This window comes from Nothobranchius furzeri, chromosome 4, assembly GCF_043380555.1.
Source record: "Nothobranchius furzeri strain GRZ-AD chromosome 4, NfurGRZ-RIMD1, whole genome shotgun sequence".
In the NCBI taxonomy this organism is placed as follows: Eukaryota; Metazoa; Chordata; class Actinopteri; order Cyprinodontiformes; family Nothobranchiidae; genus Nothobranchius; species Nothobranchius furzeri.
Window position 1 is genome coordinate 5,864,088 of NC_091744.1, and position 22,088 is coordinate 5,886,175.

Below are 22,088 nucleotides of genomic sequence, written 5' to 3' on the forward strand. Positions count from 1 at the left end.
AGTACAAAACACACAGGAGTACAGATAAACACCTATTAACAGTGAAAAAAACATTCCTTTGGTTCAGTCGAAACTGATCATTGGTTAACATAGTTTGAGTCTTTTTGTGTTGAAATAGTGATCAAACATCAGAAAACAATTTGCTTCATTTCAAGGCATCCTATAAACTTTAAACCATGCAATCTTGTGCAGATTATCAATAATTTCCTGTTTGGTTGAAAACTTGAGGAAATGTGAGGCAGACCATGCACCTACATTTAATTTCAATTCAATTCAATTCATCCATCCATCCATCCATTTTCTGAACCCGCTCGTCCATGTAGGGTCGGGGGGGGGGGGGGGGGGTGCTGGTGCCTATCTCCAGCGGTCAATGGGCAATCAGGCAGGGTACACCCTGGACAGAGAGCCAGTCCATCGCAGGGCATCAATTCAATTCAATTCAATTCAATTCAATACAATTCAATACAAATCTATTCTATTAGTTCAATTCAATTCAGTCTTTAGGTACTTTACAAAGTAAACATTGCTGTTGAACGTGCTCAAGTGCATTCAGTTCATTATGTCAATTAGTTATAAGTTTCCCACCTATGGAAAACCAGTAGATCGAGTCACTGACTTCACAACAATCCCACATCCTAAGCAAGCATGTAGCGGCTGTGGAAAAGAAAACTAACCTTTAACAGGAAGAAACCTCCAACAGAGCCTGGCTCAGTATGAGCAGCCATCTATGTCATTCAGCTCATGTCTTTTTTTCCCTGAATGTCTGCGAACAAGTACAATATCTTCTACATGCCGTTGTGCTTAATAAAAGCTAACAGTGTTGTGCATTTGGTGTCCTCCTCCAGGGCATGGGCAGTGGGCTCCCTGACTCTCCTCTTCCTGCTGAGCGTCACCTGGTCCTCGGGTCTGATGTTCCTGTCAGGACCGTCTCTCCTCCTGTCGTACCTTTTCTCCTCCTTAAACACTGCTCAGGCCCTCCTCATCGCCATACTGCACTGCACGCTCGCCAGGAAGGTCAGTTTTCTGGTGTAATGTGCTATCGGTTACATCCTGGTAAACGAATAAACCCTCAGTCTCTATGGGTAAATCTCACACTCAGGGTCAGAAAGATTACGGCCGATGCCTGCGTCTCTCTCAGTGCTGTGCGACATCCTCGTCCAGCTCTCCAGACTCGGCGAAAGGTGCAGCTCTTCGCTCCAACAGCCGCTACACAAGCAGCCAAAGTCGCAGAGCCACCGCTAACAGACAGGTGTGATAACACACCTTCCCTCATTGTCTCGGTGAGTCTGAGCCCATTTTTGATAATAGTTTCTATTTCAGAGCCGCATCAGAAGGATGTGGAACGACACTGTTCGCAGGCAGACCGAATCCTCCTTCATTGCTTCCGATGCTAACAACACTCCTACTCTCAACCGAGGTGACGTCTGATGAGCTGATTTCCTTTTAAATCACACATTTCAACCTGCTGTGTGGAAACCATGTGAAATGTTGTTCATTCCTCTCTTCCTACATCAGCTGCTCTTGGAAACCATTTTCTCACAAACCAGATGCTGCAGACTCATGCAGCTTCTCCGTATGACACAATCCTGGCTCAAGGATACAATCAGCCGTTCACCTCCACAGGTACGTCCCATTATACCTGTCTGCACTGCTTCCATATGGGTTTACTCTCTCAATGCTTTTAACTGTTATTCAGATCGGTTGCAAAAAAAAGATGAAGGATTTTACACAGTACTAAATATATACAGTATATACAGATTTTTAGGCTAAATTAGAGATGTATGGTTGAAAATCAACGCAAGTGAGTTCGCTGAAACATTTTTTTTATCTTAAAAGAAGGAAAATAATACAAAGATAAAGAGATTACAATTGAAGATTCATTTTAAAAGTATATTAAGACCATGAAGCTATTGTTGTCTGTTCCATGAATTCATATCAAACAGCTTGTCTGACAACTAATGCACCGAAAACAACAGGAATTTTTACTGAACTTGTCTTCAGAACTATTTTTCATAATCATGGTAGTTTTAAAGCTAATCTTATTGTAATATATTAAATAATAGATGTTTGTGTTTATGTTTATGTATTTAGCAGACGCTTTTGTCCAAAGCGACTTACAAGTGATAATCGGCATGTTGCCCTTGAGATGTAACTACTCTGTTATAGCAAATCTACAGAACAAGCTAGGTTTTTAATGTAAACATGGTCACAGAACACAGTGCCGTGTCCAGACCTTTTAAAATGGGGTGGCCCAGGTGGGGCACTTATTTATGCATGGGTGGCACCAGTGGTTACGCTTTTTATTTGTATTTTTTACATTCTAGTGAATTTGTAAGTTTCACAATAAGGGGCCTGGCCTCACAAGGCGATGTCTTGCGAGGCCAGGCGTCTTGCTGACGAGAACACTGTCCTTCTTTGGTAAAAAGAAAACTGTGAAATGGAACGGACTTGCATTAAGTGACCACAGCGATCACGTAACGTCACGTGACACAGGAGGTAATGTTATATTTTATACGTTTAAGTTTCAATATTATTGTGTAACGAGCCTTTTACTTTTCAAATTGTGTATATACTGGTTAAATTAAATATGTAAGCAGGTTATTACTCACTAGCCACCAAAGCTGCAACTACTAAGCAACTAACCAACCATAGATAACTGCTTTTGATATTAAAAAATACATTTTAGATATCAGCCCGATAGCTACACTAAGTTGACTTACATCTAAACGTGAATTTTGCCCCCAAAGTAGCTGCCGGCTTCTGATCCACCATCTACTGATGTCTCGGTCCCGCCCCGGTTACCTAGCCGGCTTCTGATCCACCATCCATTGATGTCTTGGTCCCGCCCCGGTTGCCTAGGAGATACATCATCAGGAGCCGCCAAGATGTGTTCCAATCGGTTCCAATGTTCATGTTCTACCGAGGCATGTGATCTCCGTTTGTTAGCCGTTTAGCTAACTGAGCAAGGACACATGGAAGGTGTCTTGTAGCCTAACCTTGGCCAAAAATTACCCACAATACACCACGGTATTTTCAAAAAGACGGCGGATCAGAAGCCGGCAGCTACTTTCATGTTTAAAAGTAAGTCAACTAATTTAAAATGTTTTTATTAGATCCAAAGAGGTTATCTGTTGTTAGCAGTGTTGGGAGTAACGCCGTTATACTTAAACGGCGTTCTTTTATAGGTAACGGAATAATCTAATTAATTACTTTTCCCACCGTTGCAACGCCGTTACCGTTACTGGGGCCGGAACGCTGTGCGTTACTATGTGCTTGTCGAACGTTGAGCAGCAGTGTGAGGCTTTCCGACCGCCACACTTCAGCTGCAGCCAGGAAGAGAGAGGTGTCGGTAACGCACTTACAAACACCATGATGATTGGCCGGGTGGGCGGAGACCCTCACGGTCTCAGTCACTGCATTCTGTAGACACAACGGGAATAACTCCGTTTAAAATAACCGCGTTAATAAAAAATATTTCTTTCTGTAACAAGCAAACTAATTAATTATGTCTTCTTTTATCAAAACCTTGTTCCTGTTACTGGTAAGGAAATGCGTTTATTTAACCGTTACTAGATTACCAGCAACAGAAATGCTACTAAAAAGACACAATTATGTGAAGCTGTAAAAATTAGAATGCTGTGCAAAATTACATTTATTTCTGTAATTTAACTAGACTGAGAGACCATTTAAAGGCTCGGGAACCTTTACAGGTGTTTCTATTTACAATTTTAAATTTTAGCTGATTGGGTTTTTGTTAAATATCACACAGTGACCTTTTAATAGTCTAGATTAGTGTAATGTTCCTGTTAGTAGTTCCTCCTGTTAAGTGCTTATTTGTTTAAATTATTCAGGTTTATATAAAACATTTGGACATACATTTTATTATGTTCAGTCATTAGTGATTTATATTTTACTATTGTAGTAATTCTTGCATGCTTTAATGAAAAAAGTAACTAAGTAGTTACTTTTGTTGGTAATTAGTTACTTTTATGATCTTGTAACTCAGTTAGTAACTGAGTTACTTTTTTGACAAAGTAATCAGTAACTATAACTAATTACTTTATTAAAGTAACGTTCCCAACACTGGTTGTTAGTTAGTTGCTTAGTATTTGCGGCTTCGGTGGCTAGCGGGTAGTAACTTGCTTATATTTTTAATATAATAAACATATAATGAATGATAAATGATAAATGACCCACACTTGCATAGCACCTCTCAGAGTAAGGACTCCAAAGCGCTTTACACTACAGTGTATCATTCATCCATTCACACACACATTCACACACTGATGGTGATGAGCTACAATATAGCCAAAGCTGCCCTGGGGCGCACTGACAGAGGCGAGGCTGCCAAGCACAGGCGCCACCGGTCCCTCCGACCACCACCAGCAGGCAAGGTGGGTTAAGTGTCTTGCCCAAGGACACAACAGCAGAATTCTCTGTCCGGAGCTGGGATCAAACCTGCAACCTTCCAATTACTGGACAACCCACTCAACCTGTTGAGCTGCTGCTGCCCTGACACAATTAAAAAAGTAAAAGGCTCGTTACATATTGATATTGATATTGAAACTAATACATATAAAATATAACGTTATCTCCTGTGTCACGTGACGTTACGTGACCGCCGTGGAAGCCGCGGCCACTTGATTCAAGTCTGTTCCATTTAACCGTTTTCTTTAACCAAGGCAGGACAGTGTCCTTGTAAGTAAGGCGCCTGGCCTCGCAAGACATCGCCTCGCAAGGCAAGGCGCCTTGACATTGAGAAACACCCCATTTTTCTCTATTCTTCTTTTTCTTTGAGCTGTTTTGTTGTGGTTAGCTAGCTACTTCTTGGTGCATTAGCGCCACCAACTGGAGTGGAGTACTGAGTGGGATTCAGACTATTTATGTCTAAATGGAAAAAATAAATGATTATAACCATAATACAGAAATGTGCTGTATTCCAAGGCTAGAAGTTCTGTTGCTAAAAACAAAAGTGTGCTATGAATGTCTCCGGGATGTGTGGTCCTGTTACTGATTTCAGTCTGAGCCATGTTATTGGTGGAGGTTGTAAGACAAATGTTAGAGAATCACTTCATTGATTTTTTACATTTTTTTAATCTTCACAATATATTTATAGCTACACTATGTTAGAACACTGTTAAGAGGCATAAAGAAAATGTTTAAGCTATTTTTTTCCAAATTTGCTATAGTAGCTTTAAAGAAACTTTAGAAATGGGTAAAAATCAGAACGTGTTTAAGGTCTTTTTGCACACATTTAACTTTTTTGCATAACAGACTAAGAAAATTTCCACAAGTGCAATAAGTAACATTTAACTATTGCATAAATTACATGTGGTTTTAATTATTATCCGCTTACTTGACTTGTTGTCACGCTGTAATAATTATTATTGTAGAGAAAATTAGAATATGGTGCAAAAGTTCATTTATTTCATTAACTTAACTTAAAAAATGAAACAAATTTATGAGATTGACTCATTAATTGCAAAATCAGATGTTTCAAGTCTTTATTTGTTAGAATTGTGATGATTATGGCTCACAGCTCATGAAAACCCCAAATACTAAATCTCAGACAATTAGAATATTGTCAAATAGTTCTAGACTCAAAGTGTCGCACTCTAATCAGCTAATTAATCAGAATCTCACGTCTAAGTTGAATCACTGAAATAAATCAACATTTGCATCTAATTGAACCCATCCATATTTTAAAAGACGCATTTTTTTCCGTGGAACGGAGCGCTAAATGACTGGTCGTCGGCTCGCTAATTGAGCAGATACACAGCAGAAGCACGGTTTCGGTATCGTTTATTTTATTTGTAAGACGACAGCATTCACCAAAACGATGTCAACCTAGGAAGCTGTATAGACAGAAAAAAAGCCACTTAAAGGTCAAATTAGAGTGAAGTCACACAAAGAACAACGATGATTTAATTCAATAATCAAGTGGAGCACAAGACTTCCTGATGTTTGTCTTTTCCTGTTCCTGAACAGTAGGAGTGTCTAAAATGTTCCGTTTGGAAGTGAAAGTGGGGAGTGTTTGAATTTGTCTTTTATAAATGTTGTTTGACACTTTCCTTCTCCGTCTCTTTATTTGGACGTGGACCAGTAGGAACCTTCAGAAACAAACCGAGTATGAGACCTTTCCTCTTGTGCTCCCTTTGAATCATTGAGCACCATGTCCTCCTGTTCTGTGGTTCAGTTCATAACCTTTCTATGCAGCATTCGCTCAGCGTAACTGTTAAGAAACCATAAAGGCATAACTTACATCGCTGCAACCAAAACATTTCATAAAAAAAAAAAAGATGAAAATCCACCTTCAGTCTCTGCTCGTTCATTCATTTGCTTGTTCATAAGCACATCTGCATCCATAACTTGATGTTTTCTGCCATTTTAAAATTCAAACCTTCTTGTTTCTCCTAACAGAGGGTGGGATATCACAGAGCCAGGAGTCATGTGGACTGGATAGTGTGTGTTTGAACGGAGGCTACACCCCCAACACCTTCACCCTGCATGGCTTGGGGACGACGCCTGGATCCAGAGCTGGAGTGGTGGGCAGCACCGACCTTCTGAGGGAGGGAGGAGTTGGGATAGGAGGGGACGACATCTCCCCCGGCCTCCTCACACCACACGGGGGAACAGATATGAACAGCGGCGCTGGGATGCGTCGCAATTTGTCTGACGCAGCAGCGCTGGAAAAGATGATCATCTCAGAGCTGGTGCAGAGCAACCTGAGACCTTCAGTTGCCATGCCCGTTCCTCCCGAGCGCTACGGCAGCTTGGCGAGACCGCACCACCACGAGAGACCGGCTCTCACTCACACTGCCACTTTAACTCGACACACACAGCCACTCCAGGAGGCTTGGACTGCCAGCATGCAGCCAAATGCACGGCACAATGCACAAGAGAGCTGGGCACATGCAAGGCAGCCCACCCAGGATGTGGAGACCGACTCAGCAACACGCGGTGAAGATCACACAACAGCGCCACGGCTGCAAGATGGCTGGTCACACGCACATGTTTCTGGAGATTCCGAGCTGCTAAAAGACGGAGATCGCTCGCAGATGCAGGGCACTCTGGGTCGCCGTGGGCACCAGGAGAGGCAACAAGTGCGCCCCCCTGATGTCCAGGCCCGGCCCTACTCCACCCTCAGCCGCACTCCGGGAACTCTGTCCCGCCACCGCAGCACGGCGGAGTCATGTGGAGGGACGGACAGAGACAGGGAGCGAGACAGGGATCGCTACCGGGACAGGCCCCTCCCACCGCCTCCCCCTCCTCCCCCACAGGAGTCTGAGCCCCTGTACAAAGCTTTAGAAGAACCGCTTCTGATGAAGCAGAGAGAGGCGGTTGTAGAGGCGTGGAGAGGTGGCCAGGACAGAGAGAATGATGAAACTTTTCTGCTAAAAAGAGAAGGAATGTACGACGAATGGAGGGGAGGAAGTGAGAGGGGAAGAGAGGAAGTTTTCGCCTCACAGAAGAGGGATGGTGCAATGGATGAGTGGAGACCTGGCATTGAGAGGGGGAGGGAAGAGAAAAGAGATGGAAGGATGGAGGTGTGGAGAGGGCCAGAAACAGAGCAGGAGGAGACGTTTATCACTCAGAAGAAAGATTTTGGGATGGATGGCTGGAGAGGTGACTTTGAGAGGGAAAAGGATGACTCCTTGTTACTGAAGGACAGAGATGGTTGGAGAGCGGGAATTGAACGAGAGAATGAGAAACAGAAGGATAGAGCGCTGGATGTGTGGAGAGGAGGGGTAGATTTGGACAGGGAGGAGTCTTTCTCATTTGAGAGTAAAGATGGAGGTCTCGATGGGAGGACAAGGGGGAATGACAGAGGGTGTCTTCGATATCATGGAGACCGACAGGATTCTGACAGCTTCACTCTGCCTTTGACTCCTGACCTCGACCTGGATCCTGACTCCTCACCGATCTATGCCAGAGATTCAAACCCCTCCCCCCTCTACTCTGGAGACTGCCGCTCGCCGCCACTCAGCATCTTCCCACGCAGTTCCCCGCCAACAAACATCTTTGCTCCACGAGCAAACAGTTCGCCGCCCAGCAACCTCTTTTCTCGCCACTCTCCGCAGGTGTACAGCCGCAGCAGCTCCCCCCCTCACTTCTACACCCGCACCTCCCCACCCACCCACATATACCCAGACAGCAGTCCCGAAGGCCTGGAGGAAATCAGCCCTACCAGTGGACAGCCCCAGCGACCTGCTCTGGAACTGCCCTACAGCCTCGGGCGACCCCCGCTGGGCCCACGACCCAATCACCTGCAGACGTTCTACCAGCCACCTCCGCTGGCTTCCAATGGAGAAACGGGGTACACTTCAGAGCCCACATCTGAAGGAGAGGACGGACAGATGCAGCGGGTGACGAGCCTGTGACTAGGGCGGTGGTGATTGGGGCATAGATACCGGGGAGGAAGAGGAGGATGGGGATCATTTCACCAAAAAGATTTAGACAAAACTAATGGAAACAGATTCTGATGAAAAAGAAATGCTCATTATGTTGGATTACTTCTACTCCTCCCTCCTTCTATCTTCTGATCACCACGAGACTTCCCCCTTTTTCCACGTTTTGTTACTTTTGTATGTCTGTGAATCACTGAAAGCTCATCCTCCTCTTCCGCCGCTCCCAAAACCCTGTTGTGTCTTCCCACCTCATTGGTGTTTTCCCCAATTAGTCCAACATCTGAGTTTTTTTTCTGTGCTTCATTGGCTGGGTGATGCCCCTCCCTTTAGCAAACAGTGTGTCAAAGAAGCACATGTGTGTTGCCAAAAAACCTCCTCTCAAAGAACATGTGCATGACTTTATAGTGGCGTTGAAAGGCTGCATATTGTAGGAGGACGAGCTGACGCGTACAAACGAGTGTGTGTGCATAGCTTGATGAGCATGTGTGTGTGTGTGTGTGTGTGTGTGTGTGTGTGTGTGTGTGTGTGTGTGTGTGTGTAAGGATGCGTATATATGTGTATGAGAGAGAGAGAGTATATGTATATAAAAAATTATTGTATAATTAATGTATCACACTGAAGCATTTTATTAATATGGACTTGGAGGACTGCTCCGTTCTTTCTGATTTTAGCTCTTGACTCGTCCGATTTCACATCAAGACCAAAACTCTGCCCCCTGACCCGCCACTACCTGTGTGAACTTGTTGCCATGGACTTTGTCATAGCAACCAGACACTTGACTGCAGAGCCAGAGATCATGTAAAACCTCAGAACCTTTCTGCAACCCTATTAAGATCCCTGTACATATCCACCTCAATTGTTCTGATTGTCTTGTATTGCTATTGAAGTTCAAGTAAACATGTGAAATAAATGTTCTTGTTTTTTTTTTGTGCACAGAGAGTAGAAGGACCCAATTCAGATAGGACAATGACCCTGCTATGAACTGGGTGATCTTTGCTGAGTCTTGGTGAGGTCTTAAACTGTCGGAAAAAATAAAATAAAATAACAATCCAGTGGTTTTCCTGTTATACTTGATTGACTATGATATTCCCAGCAAGTTCTTTCATTAATACCGTAGCAGTACTTAGGGAACCTGGGTGGCATGTAGGGTAATTTGGTGGCAGTATGTCCATGACATGGAGCCCATCTGAACTTTGGTTGTCAAGAAATTGAAACGACAACCCATCACACCATCGACGTCAGGCTGGCAAGCCCTGAACCTTCAGCTTATTGCAATAGTCTTGCTTCAAAGCAACAATAAAGAGTGTTAAGCATTTTAAGCTATTGCTTTCAATGTGGTTTCAGTGATTCTTGAGGTAGAGACTTTATCATCTTCAGATGCAGCATTCTGCAGCCCTCTGCTGATCAGAAACCACTCTCAACAGTTTTGTGGCCCAGGTAGGTCCACTAGGTGGAGTTCTCTAACTGCTTTACAGCTGTTAGCTATTTACATTGACGGCTGGCAGTTCGCTTTTTGAGTTCACCGACAGTCAAATCAATGCACAAGAAGAAGACAAAGAAGAGTGTTGCTTTTAGCTGCATCATGTCCGAGCCTAGAAGTAAAAGTAAGAGTGTTACGTATTTGGATGTGAAACGAGGGCTAAAACCAGAGTGAACATTGGCACGGCCTACACTAGTTTGGGGGAGCTAAAGGAGGCTAGAAATCGTAGAACGATGATGACCTGGCTTTGTTGCCACTGGATTTGTAAGTAAAATTTTTTTGTTCAACAGTGTGGATCGTTTTACTTAGTGGCTCATTTAGCTTCAAATGGCTCGTGTTACCGTTAGCTTGTTAACGCCAGCTATATCAGGCGGTGGCAGGGTTGTTTATGGCAGTTGTAATACCACTTTAAATCAGCAGGAAGCAGGAAAAGTATTTAGAGCTGCTTTAGGAAGTGGTGTGGTGTAGTTTTGGGTGAAGGATTGTCATGAGAACGGATAAAGAGCGGTGAGGGTGCAGGAGAGCTTCTCTGGGATGCAAAACAAAACTTGTTTGACAAGAATTCTGAAGGGTTTCCAAATTTGCTACAAACCAGCCATGTTCCAGTTGGTTTTGGAGATCTTAACCCTGTGTGAAGGGGGTCCCATGGTATTCAGAGGAGTTTTATATAGAGAAAGAGGCAGAAGAAAAACCAATGAGCTGTCGAAACAAAACACAACCAGGAAAGAAGAGCAACCTTCGGCCAGTATAGACTACTTTAATAAATGTTATTTTGTATCTGTACTTTGTGTCATTTGAGACAAAATCCTAACCAACAGCAACTCCTACATGAGCTGTACTTTACAGTAAGCAAAATTCAGACTACGCAAACTAAATCAATATCAGTGCAGGCATGAAGGTTTTCAGACATTTATCGTTGATCAAAACCTTTTCAGGAGTTCCAGTGAGAAGTAAATTAATTCAGTCATTCTGATCAATTTTTTATGTAGTAAACAGCAATACAGGATGCACCAACCAGGAGGTTACTGGTAAATGGTTTCTGTTCATTTTGCTTTGGTAAACTTGAGTCATCTTGGTGATTGTCTTGATATAAACGAAGAGCGTTTTTCTTCTGAGATTCATGGAAAACATACTTCAAATGGTTTCAAACTGGAGAACACATCAAGCACAGTCATACATATTGAAAGTGAAGCCATTTTCCCCTGACAACAACTTCAGCTAGTTTTACAGTAAAAGTCAAGTGGGAAACAGATGGCACGTTTTTTTTTTTTTTTTTAGATTCCAGTGATGAAGGTCAGGAAATGAAATCCAGACAGCAGAGATGAGTAATCAGTGAGTCAGGAAAGCACTGTTTATAAAAAAAAAGTTGATTAAAAAATAAGAGTTTGTGACTGAAATTACTTAGAAGTAAAGAATGTAAAACTTCTTTTGATCAAATAAAAAATGTTTTTACTAGTAATGTCCATTTATTGTTTTCAGTGTGAAGTTTGCAAAATGTCACCATGGTACAGTTTATTTGTAAATATCAATCCGTTGCTGCAACTCGATGACAGAGAGGGTTTGTTTCCAATATTGATTAAAAAACAAGATTTGCAAAGTTCAGGCAGTTATCAACAACTCACATAATTGCTCATTTTCCCCATTATTACAATTTCCTTTGTGCTCAACATAAAGACTAGTTCTGAGAAATTGGACCAAAAATAAATCACTAAGATCCACAATAAACAACAAAATCTGAAAAATATCGCCCCTTTATCATAATGGAGGTAAGAATATGACTTTATTTGATTTATAATTAAGTTTCTTGGTATATTTTAATCATGTTTGCGAGTTTACTGTCATTCTCTCAGCTCCAGGACGTAGTATTGAATGGTTTCGTATTGTGTTGGATTATCATATTGTACCATAGCACATTGTACCGTGTTAAATCAAATTTAAAACAGTTCATTATATTATATTATATATATTATAGCAAATTGTGTGGTGTTGTGTCGGCTGTAGTTCTCAAGCAGGAAGGGAGGGAGCAGATCAGTGCAAAGAAAGAGCTAAGCTAGAAAAAGAAGCTCTTATGTTCCAAAGCTCATCCATGGTCATGAGTTTTCTGTAGGTCATGACGGCTCAGCCATACGGCAAGTTTGCATCAATCCATGGGTGTGTTTCATTGGTTGATTACAGCTGGAGTCATAGAGAGCCAAGTCACGCCCATCTACTTCCAGACCAAGGGTCCCCGGAAGAACGAACACATCTAAAATGCTATTTTCTAATTCCGATTGTTATGTGCCACAGATTTGACAAATGATGTCCGTGAATTTTAAAGACACATTTTGATACCAAGAAAGCGCTCATTTCCGGGGGGAAACGTTATTTTAGGTTTTGTGTAAAAATAAGTCCAGGACTACAAATGCGTTTCACGAAATTGACGTCATCGAACCAGACACGGAGACAATCAGGGGGGAAAATGGCTGTGAGCTCTTTTAGCCCCTTTGACTTTTATTCATTTTGTGGTTCTTCTGGGGACCCATCAGCTGACCGGAAAGGGAGGAGACTTGGGCTCCCCAAAGCTTTTCATGCAGCGCTTGCAGATGGGTGGAGGATGACTTTGGTCATGAGGGTGCTCAGTAAGCTGTCGCAGAGCCGGTCACACTAGATAGCCACACATTCACCGTTTTTTGTCTCGATTCTATTTACAACAAGGGATTTGTCTAAGATGCTCGAAAAATGCACAGTGTGGTCCAGGCTTAAGACATGGTGCAGCCTACTGTAAAAATACAACTAAGGGGTCTGGCAGAGAGCTCGGCTCCAGTGAGGGTAGTGTGGCCTTGAGCGAAGGCTGACACAGCTGGGCTACAAATGATGTCATGGGTTCATTTTTTTTGATAAAGTTCACTAATAGTGATGGTGGTGCAGGGATAAGGAGTTTGCCCTGTAATTAGTAGGTTGCTGGTTCAAACCTTTGCTTTCAACTCTTATTGACTGCTTAAAGATCCCATTTTCAATGCCTCTCCATACACTGCTGTGCACTTTACAATGAAATGTCAAACAGATGAGTACTTTGGAATTGGCATTAACAATTGTCTACAGCAGTCTTCAAACCACACTCAAGATTAGGGTTGTTGTCACAACTACTTATGTCTCGCTCTAGGATATGCCAACACACGTTGCCTAAAAACATTCATCACCGAGAGCAGAGAGATGCCACGGCAACGATGAAAGGAAACAAAGCATTAGCGTTAAAACTTATGTCATTAAGCTCCAAATTGAACTCAGAAATGACGTTGTCCACATGTTCTTGCCTATAGCCTCCATTGATGCTAATGTTGATACTGCCACTGTAATTTCTTTTCCTCACTTCCTGGGTGGATGTTCATTGGTGGACTGCAGATCTGAGCCTGCTTGAAGGCTGTCAGAGGTTGGATTTAATCATAAGAGTCCTTGATAAGATGTCAGCAGGTCTCTCACACTTGGCAGCTACAAACCACATTTACATTCACCGTTTTTCATCATGAATCTGTTCACAACGATAAGGTTTGTCATTGATGACTGAAAAATTAACCAAGCTTAAGAGATGGGGCCAGGACCTCAGATATCCAGGAGGGACACAGAGTAGAGCCACTGCTCTTCTTCCCTATAGGGCAGCCGACCCAGCAGCTTAGACCCGGATGAGCAGAAGATGACGAGTTCCAATGAGTGACAATACTGTATCCCATCCTACTGTATGACACTGTCACATTGCATCATATATATTATTGCATTGTGTCATTCAATTCAATTCAAAAATACTTTATTAATCCCAGAGGAACATTGATTGTATGTTGTATCATAACACACTTACAGTATTGTACCACATTGCAGCTTAATGTTTTATATCACATCACATAGTGAGCATTTTGCATCACAAAGTTGTAAATGTGCACTTAACATTTATTGTAGCTTTGATGCTTTAGGTCACATTTTTTCGTATCTTATCATAGTATATTGGATTTTTATCCTAATGAATATTATCATATATAAAATGATATAAAACATATTAAACAGGCAATTCCATTATTATAACTCACTAGGAAAACCTTTTTATTTCTTATTGTTCCCCATTCCCATTCAACAACATTCAACATGTTTAACAGCAGCCAAATGATTCATTCCATATTTGTGAAATACATAATACATTCTATTAGAAGTGGTAATTACAAAAACTAACACAAAAATATCAAAAGTGCCTTGACAGTGTCCTGTGAGGTGTAAAATCATGTTTATACGTACAAGTTATGCATGGAGTTAGAGTGTTTACAGTTCTTTCAGTCTGACATGTAAAAGTTACACGTTAAGTTTCGATCAGTCTCAGGAGGTTTTCGTTTCACGTGACAGAAGCCGAGGTTTCAGTCTCTCCCAACTAATACTAAAGGTTATTCTCATTAGAGTTGCAGACATTGTCTCACAAAGTCAATATTTCTGCTCCCACTGTCAAAACACTGAGGTATGTTATTTGATTTCGGAGGAAATTGTCTCACATTTTTCAGATCTCTGGTCTACCCAGACCAGAATTCAGGCAGCAGGTGGGTGTTGGTGGGTGTGAGGGTTAGCAGGCAGTGTGGTGAGGTGACAAGGAGCTGTCCGGTGTCCCAGTCGGAGACAGGTCTGAGCTGGAGCTTTTAAACATGGGAGAGATGAAGAAGGCCTGGAAAAAATAAACAAGCCCAATGTGAGGCTTAAGCAGACACGTGGATAAGTTGTGATGCACCAAGACAAGCAGCTGAGGTCTACTGACCACCCAGTAAGCTGTGACAGCTCCCTGCAGGTAACCTGTAAGCACGTCGGTAGGGTGGTGCCTGTAGTCCGAGATGCGGGTCAGACCGGTGTAGATCGCCAGCAGGACCAGGAAAAACTGTAGAACCGGCCTCAGCAGCCGAGCCCCGTGCCACTTCAACCGGGCCTGCAGGTAAAACTGGAAACAAAGATCATGTTTTCATGAATGGGATGGTCATCAGTGGTAACTAACATAGTAACGGTCAGATTCAACAGATTCTTTTTTAGAAATCAACCTGATTTTTATGAGAAACGGATAAAAAATGTAACCTCCTAAGACCCTGTGTCACTGGCTACTTACACTATATTTTATTTTCTTCATCTTATAATTTGAGAGAGGAATGGAATTTAAAATACCCGTCTGTGCGAACAACAGTAAAAAGTCAGTGCATCTCTGTTTGTGGGGTGAAATTATGGAATGGATTAAATAGTGATTTAAAGCAATGTCCAAGTATGACCCAATTTAGAAAGTGGTACAAAAATATGGTCTTCATGAGGTACAGGGACTTAGTTATTATTATTATTGTTATAATGGTTATTTTTATTCTTATTATAATGTTCAAAATAAAGATTTCATTCATTCATTCAACCTTTTTTTTATTTAAAGTCTTTATTCTAAATTTTATTTTATTTTTCAAAATTAGTTTTCTTTTTTTCACGTTTTTGAGTCGACTAGCGGGGGCCGGCCGCTACCCAGCATGTTTTGTTTATTTCTCTGCTTCAGCACACCTGATTTTAACCAGCAGCTGACTAACAGTCTTCTGCAGATCTTGATGAATCATACTGGAACAGGGAAACAACTAAAACATGCTGGACGTCGGCCCTCGAGGACCGGAGTTGCCCACCCCTGCTCACACCAAATACATTTCTGATTTCAGGAGGGTTTTAGCTAGAAATCAAATGTTTTCTGCATCCGACTCTTCTCCTCCATGTTTAATTTTGTAGATGTGTGCAGAAAAAAATCACCGCAATCCAAAATCTTCAAAGAGAGCATTTCAGCCAGACAGTTTACACAGTAAATCAAGCTCAGATCATCACAGGATCCTTTCTCTCAGATACAGGTTTGTCAGAGATCATAATCCATCACTTAGACTCACGGTAAATGCAGGTAAACCAAACTGACTTGAGTTATAGGAATATAAAATCTGGTTTAAATCGCTCAATGAAACCTTCAACACGTCTACAAACAGGCGTTTGCATGGACCCCATCCTCAGCTAGGTGAGCGCTGAATTTTTAACTAATTTAATCAGGAGTGTTATGAAAATTGATTCTTAATTAGTGATTACACATTTGTATGTACAGATGTAGTGTTGCAGAGCTCTAACACACACACACACACACACACACACACACACACACACACTATCACACAACAAAGCTGGGCTGTGAGACAGAGGCGAGGTCACACTCCTCCTGCAGCAGACAAAGCCATCTCTGTTTATAACTTTCTTCACCTCCTCGCTTTCCTCCTTCTCCCACTTCTTGCTGCTAACTAAACCGACAATGAGTCCTTATGTTGTTTATTTCATACAATATTGGCTGTTGCTTTGTCCGTGTGAGTGTTTGTGTGAAAGACAACTAAGAAATACTCACTGCTAAGTAGAGCAATGTGTACATGGCAAAGGAGGCGTGGCCAGAGAAGAAGGACTTCCTGTAAACAGTAGAGAAGTGTTTAGATTTACAGAACAGAACCAGAACCACATGACCCAAATCCATGTTTATTGCCAAACAAACCTGGCCTCTTCCTCTAAACGGGGATCAGGACTCTTACAGGTGACAGTGGCGACGTAGGTTCCAGGTGTGCAGTTGAGCGACGCATAGGTAACACCACACGCAGACAGGAAGTGAGGTCGCAGCCTCCCAACACTGAGCTTGGCCATGTTGGTCAGCGATTGGCCAATGCTGCAGCCAAACAGGAAGCTGCCCAGCTCTTTGTAGAGACTGGACACGTACAGGTTCCTGACAAAAGCCTTGGAGCTAACGCTGCAGAAGCGCACGCGGTAGCACTCCCCAAGGGCAATCTGGAGACACGTAACGCAATCGGAAAACACCATGAGACTTGTACAGTAAGAAAAAATGGGAGGAATGAAGATGATGAGCTCTTACTGTGAACCCTGTGATGATGATTCCACCGGCGATGAGAAGTCCATCTGGAATAGCTTCACTGTGTGTATACGGGTAGGTGATGCTGGGGTCGCCACATATGAAGCCCCTTCTGTAAGGTCTCACTACCTTCAGCTCACACACATAGAAAGGGACTGATGCTGCAGAGAGAGAGAGAGAAAGAAAGAAAAAAAGAAAGAGAGAGAGAGAGAGAGAGAGAGAGAGAGAGAGAGAGAGAGAGAGAGAGAGAGAGAGAGAGAGAGAGAGGGTTATTCAGTGTGGAACAATTTGCTATTTAACACGATTCATCGTGATGAACTAAACCCCCATAATTGAGATTTCAGCTGATGAAAAGTGACTTTTATAAAAGTGACAGTGTGTATTTTCCCTGGCGATATGGGGCAGCACATACCTAAATCATTGCAAGCAAGCAGTATTTTTGTGTTCAAGTACGACCTTACCAACGGATGGCCATTAGGGTCAAAAGTCCCTGGGAACACAACCTCCAGCAAAATGACAAGCACGTCAGACTCGCTTTGATCACAGGCCACCATGTGTTACAAATCAGTAAATGTGTTTTGTCCTCACGGGCTCCCGTAGAAGTAAACATGGCATCGCCCAGAGACAACATTTCAACTGATATTCCCAGAGCTTATAAGTAAGAACTACACATTGTCTCTGTTGTCACCTGGTAAAGATTGGTATGGGTTGATCGATCGGCTTATTAATATAACCCCTGCGTGTTGAACTTTCCCTCAGGTAACCCTGGATGGGAAAATTAAAATACCTAACAGTCTCCTTAAAGATAAAGATTCTGCATGTTGTGGTGTGATACCTAAAACAATGCAAAGTAAGAAAATGTCTCTGAAGTGTGTTTTTGTTTGAAGGTTTAAAAAATAGTGGGAAGCTTTCTGAACATCCTGGTGTTTAACTCTTTCCAGACTGATGAGCTAACCACTTCTAATGGAGCTAACACAGATGTTCATTGTTGTCGTAAAACCGCACTAATCTCCAGTATTTCAAATATTAAAAAAACAAAAACCTTAATGTGTGCATTATAATCCTTTGCTCCTAGTCAAATCTGCATTACTCATGGACGTCTGTGGTATTTAAATTTCAGCATGTGAGGATGGGCCCCCTGAAACTTTTGGAACATTTGGATGGTTGTGGCTTTGCCTCTGTTGATCCTGGTAGAAAAGCATGTAAATATTACATTTACAACACATTATTTACAAAAAACAATGGTGTCCAAAGCTTTAAAGACAAGGGCCAAATTTGTCAAAAGTGCCAAAATTTTTCCAACTTGCAATAATAATTATTATTATCCCACTGCTCAAAGGTAGACCCATAATAAGTATGTAAGTAAAAACCTTATCATAAAAATTATTTTCCTACATCAAAAGCCTGCTGTTAAAACAACATTCTACAAATGTAATTGGGAGCTCCGCAAAATCACTCCTGCAGCTGCAGATGGCCCCAGGGTCAGGGGACCCTTGCTAAAACTGAGAAAATATTGGGAATTTCACCCACAACCATCTCTAGAGTCCACAGAAAACTGACCTGAAGTTAGAAAATATCCCATGTGTAGCAGTTTAAACTCAGGATTTTTTCTGCTGTTTGGTTCCACGACATGAAGAATTAAGACACTGACTGAAGGTGCTCTGTGTACCTAAAAAAGTGGCCAATGAGTCTTTATTTCCCTTCGTAACAAAATTGTGAACACCCAGCTCGCCTTTGACTCTTTTTCACTCAATTAAACACCAAATATCTTTGTAATCATCACAAATCCGGAGCTGATCACACAGGGAACCGTGACCTGAGAGATTTGGGTATGGACAAAGGGTCAAAAGAGACCTTTTGCAGGGGAAAAAAACTATTAGGAATGCTGGGGTCACAGGAATCCTACGCTGGGACGTACGAGGGAAGACACTGAACAGAAACAAGTTCAGTGGACGTATGTGTTGATGAGGACAGGCAGCAGGAGGGGATTGTTTGTGACTCTGGTTCCCAGCTAAACAAAGAGCAAATGGTGCAGCCGAGCAGAGCCAGAAGCAGCCTGACACTGTCCCTGTTTGTACCAACTCTCTGTGTGGCTCTGCTGTGCACGCCTGCTTCTTGCAGGGCTCCCACATTCCTGCAGATAGTTCTCCATACAGCTTTTTCCAATTAGCCAATATTATATAACCATCCGCTGGTCATGTGACGAGAACCTCAGGAGGTTGTCCAACCATTACACCCATTACACTAATGAGCAGGGCACACACACACACACACACACACACACAGGGGTCGTGCATTTATTTATTTAGACCGAATCGAATTCCCCCTGGAACAACTCTACCCTGAGAACCAGGATGTTGTCATGGAAACTGCACAAATCCCCGGGCGATGCAAAAACCAGCTGGTATGGAGAGCCTGAGAACATACATGCGCAGCAAAGTATAGTGAAAAGGCAGATTTTCCTCTAATTCCTTGTTTGACTGGAACTTTTTCTCCTACACATCAGCCTGAAAGTTAGAATATCAGCCTTTTAACAGCCGACTGTTTTTGTTTAAACACAAAAGGGATGGAAGCAAAGCTGAAGGGAACTTAAAGTGTGTGAAATGACAAAAAGGAAGGAATAAATAATTCATAGAAGCAGTGGGTGTCACTGGTTACAGACTAAAATGTTATAATGAACACAAAATCTATTCAAACTACAGAAACAGAGAATCTAAAAGAATTTGTTGAGTTCTTTCAGATTTTCAATCACTAAAAGTTTGCATGAAAGGCTGCATGTATAAAAATATTAATAAAATTTAACGTTCAGTTGAGTAAAGTAGTCAACAGGATGCATTTAAAGATTCTATTTACCGAGGAAGAGGCAGAGGAGGTCCAATCCCACCAGAAGTTTTCTTTTGGATAAAGCCGGTCCACTTCGTTCTAAGAGTTTCTTCCCGGTGTTGTTGTCCAGTCCCATCCCGGGTGCTGGAGGCAGGTTGCTCTTCTTGTCTGACAGTTTGAGCTGAAGGTCTGAGACGGTCAGTCCAGTACCGTGTGACCCGAATGTGTCCAACATGATGAGAGAATGCAGAAAAAAGCCTCAGCAGTGGGGCTCCAGAGAGAGAAGAGAGGGATTGCGTGTGTGTGTGTGTGTATGTGTGTGTATGTGTGTGTCTGTGTGTGTGTGAAATGAAATGAGACAGCTATTGGTGTGTTTTAAATACTCCCCACTGCACATGCTGACGTGCTGGTTTGATGTCAGAGGAAAGCGGTTCTGTCTGACGGGCCCGTCCAGACTTGCTGCTGCAGAACTCGTCACCTTGAAGATATGAGGTGTTTGTGGAATGAAAACACTGAGAGTTACTGGAAAAGTTGATAAGATCTTTCCTTTCAATCACTTTCCTTAACGCAACAGATAATTTGTGCATCAGACGTGTGTCACAGTCTCCATCACTGTGACCTTTCACCTCCTTTTTTATCACAGGAGATTTTAGAAAAGCGTGGTTTGAAATAACGTAAAATAAAATTCAATAAAAGAAGATTTACATGACTTCTGCTGTTATTGATGAACCAGATGTCAGTAATGTTGTTTTTGGTTAAAAAATAAACAATCAGGTGTGGTTAACGTCCAAACTGTGGATAAATGTGCTTAAGATCAAACTAAATGCCAAACATGTAAATGTCTTAAAAGTTGTTTGTTCAGCACATTTCTAAAAAATGACATGAAAATGGTAAAAGGATTCACGTGGTGAATTCTAGTGTTTCACAACCCCCCAAGGTGCTTTACAACCCCCCCCCAACCAAGACGCACACACACACACACACACACACACACACACATTCACACACTGGAAGTAATGAGCCACAGCAGCCCCACTGGAATTAATGGAGACATTTATGAAAAAGTAAAGTGTGCTGCATTAATTTCACTTTCTGTCAATTCTTCTCTTGTGTTTTTGATTCGATTTAGAATCATTTAAATTCCACAATGGAAAATACAAATAAGATCACCCCGTGTAAAGTTCTAACTAAATCATCTTTTACCAATCTTAGTATGACAATCAAAATCATATTTGTAGCACTTGAGTTTTTATTTGTACAACAGCAACAAAGACAAAAAAATAATTATTTGCCACCTGTAATACACAGTTGAAGATATTTGAGGTAAGTACCAATCCTGTTACAGAGGTAGAGATTCTGTACATCTAGAAATGTGCTTTATTTTACATTTTTAAGAAATGTTCACAGATACTCGATCTTTTATTGAAAAGTAATGGTTTTAGTGGTCAGCACACTTGTGTCCAAAGTGATAGTTGAGAGTATTTTTATGTTCCACTGTTCCAATCATTTCTGTACTTTTTACAATCTTGTCTTGTCTTGTTTTTTCTTTTCTTTTCTTCTTTTATCTTGTCTTGTCTTCAATATCATCACCATCCTCATCATCATCTAGCTGCTTTTTCCTCAGTATCGTTACTGGAGCTGGTGCCTTCCTCCAGCCGCCATTGGGTGACAACAGCAGGCATCCTGGATGGGTTGCTGGACCATCACAGAGACACAGAGACATGCAACCAACCACACATTTACTCACACCTATGAGCATTCAGGGTCTGAACCTAGCATGTTTCTGGCATGTGGGAGGAAACTGGAGTACCTTCCAAATTATTTGCATGTGTGAGGAGAACATGCTTACTCCACATAGAAAGGCCCTTACTTGGGTTTCAAACCTGTGACCTTCTCACTGAGAGACAACAGTGCTACCAACTGCACCACCCTGCTAATATTATTAGAGCAATTATAGTTCATTTATTTATTAAATTAGCCATGTACTGGTATGAAGAAATTAAATTGGCCCAGATGACAGTAGTCATTTTTTGTGATTAGAATAATTGCGTTGATTTTTTTCTGTGCAGCACTTTGCTGCAGCTTGTTGGTTGTAAAATGGTTTATAAATAAAGTGACATTAACACGTATAGTAATGCACATGGTATGTTTCTGATCTAATATTCCATCAGGGCACTTTACGGTCAGAAGGGATTTGGATTTGGTGTGGATTTGCAACAATAATATACAAAGAGTTGTGATTTACATGCATTTTTGGTATGATTGGGCATCAAAGGCCACCATAGGAAACCCTCACCAAGCTTATAACTACAATTTCTTGTGCATTTATAACAAACGCCAGTGTGTGAGATGAGATTGACTCAGAGGTGTTGCGTTGACACGTTGATTATGAAAATATTTTAATGTTCAAGACAAGTAAGCATTGCCAATGTGTGAGTTTAATTGTTGTTTTTTCTATTAAGTGAACATT

The 22,088-nt window shown here is 41.9% G+C and overlaps 2 protein-coding genes across 8 annotated transcripts in view; one reads left to right on the forward strand and one right to left on the reverse strand.

Annotated features, from left to right (window-relative positions):
• Positions 1–9,460, forward strand: part of LOC107390457 (adhesion G protein-coupled receptor L1) — a 55,184-nt gene extending 45,724 nt beyond the window's left edge. For 3 of the 7 annotated variants that reach the window (XM_054743597.2, XM_015967176.3, XM_070550022.1), the window contains 6 exons: positions 846–1,014; positions 1,100–1,249; positions 1,321–1,417; positions 1,516–1,623; positions 6,104–6,127; positions 6,421–9,460. In XM_054743597.2, coding sequence (XP_054599572.1) covers positions 846–1,014; positions 1,100–1,249; positions 1,321–1,417; positions 1,516–1,623; positions 6,104–6,127; positions 6,421–8,381 — 2,509 coding nt within the window. In that variant the 3' untranslated portion in view covers positions 8,382–9,460. The remainder of the gene's footprint in view (positions 1–845; positions 1,015–1,099; positions 1,250–1,320; positions 1,418–1,515; positions 1,624–6,103; positions 6,128–6,420) is intronic. The other 4 variants (XM_054743598.2, XM_015967184.3, XM_070550023.1 and 1 more) reach the window with 2 other exon arrangements.
• Positions 9,461–13,652: 4,192 nt separating this feature from the next.
• LOC107390436 (phospholipid phosphatase 3) lies at positions 13,653–20,582 on the reverse strand. The gene is made up of 6 exons (XM_015967138.3): positions 19,649–20,582; positions 16,799–16,956; positions 16,427–16,713; positions 16,286–16,343; positions 14,654–14,830; positions 13,653–14,563 (listed from the first exon to the last, which is right to left on the reverse strand). The coding sequence occupies exons 1-6, from the start codon at positions 19,851–19,853 to the stop codon at positions 14,465–14,467; spliced, it is 984 nt and encodes a 327-aa protein (XP_015822624.1). The 5' UTR covers positions 19,854–20,582; the 3' UTR covers positions 13,653–14,464.
• Positions 20,583–22,088: the final 1,506 nt, after the last annotated feature.

Bases quoted from the DNA above. Each gene is read 5' to 3' on its own strand.
- LOC107390436 (XM_015967138.3), bottom strand. From the start codon at position 19,853: ATGTTGGACACATTCGGGTCACACGGTACTGGACTGACCGTCTCAGAC. The intron at 16,957-19,648 runs GTAAATAGAATC...CTCTCTCTGCAG, and splicing joins CCTCCTCTGCCTCTTCCTCG to CATCAGTCCCTTTCTATGTG. The intron at 14,564-14,653 runs GTCAGTAGACCT...TATTTTTTCCAG, and splicing joins CTGTCACAGCTTACTGGGTG to GCCTTCTTCATCTCTCCCAT.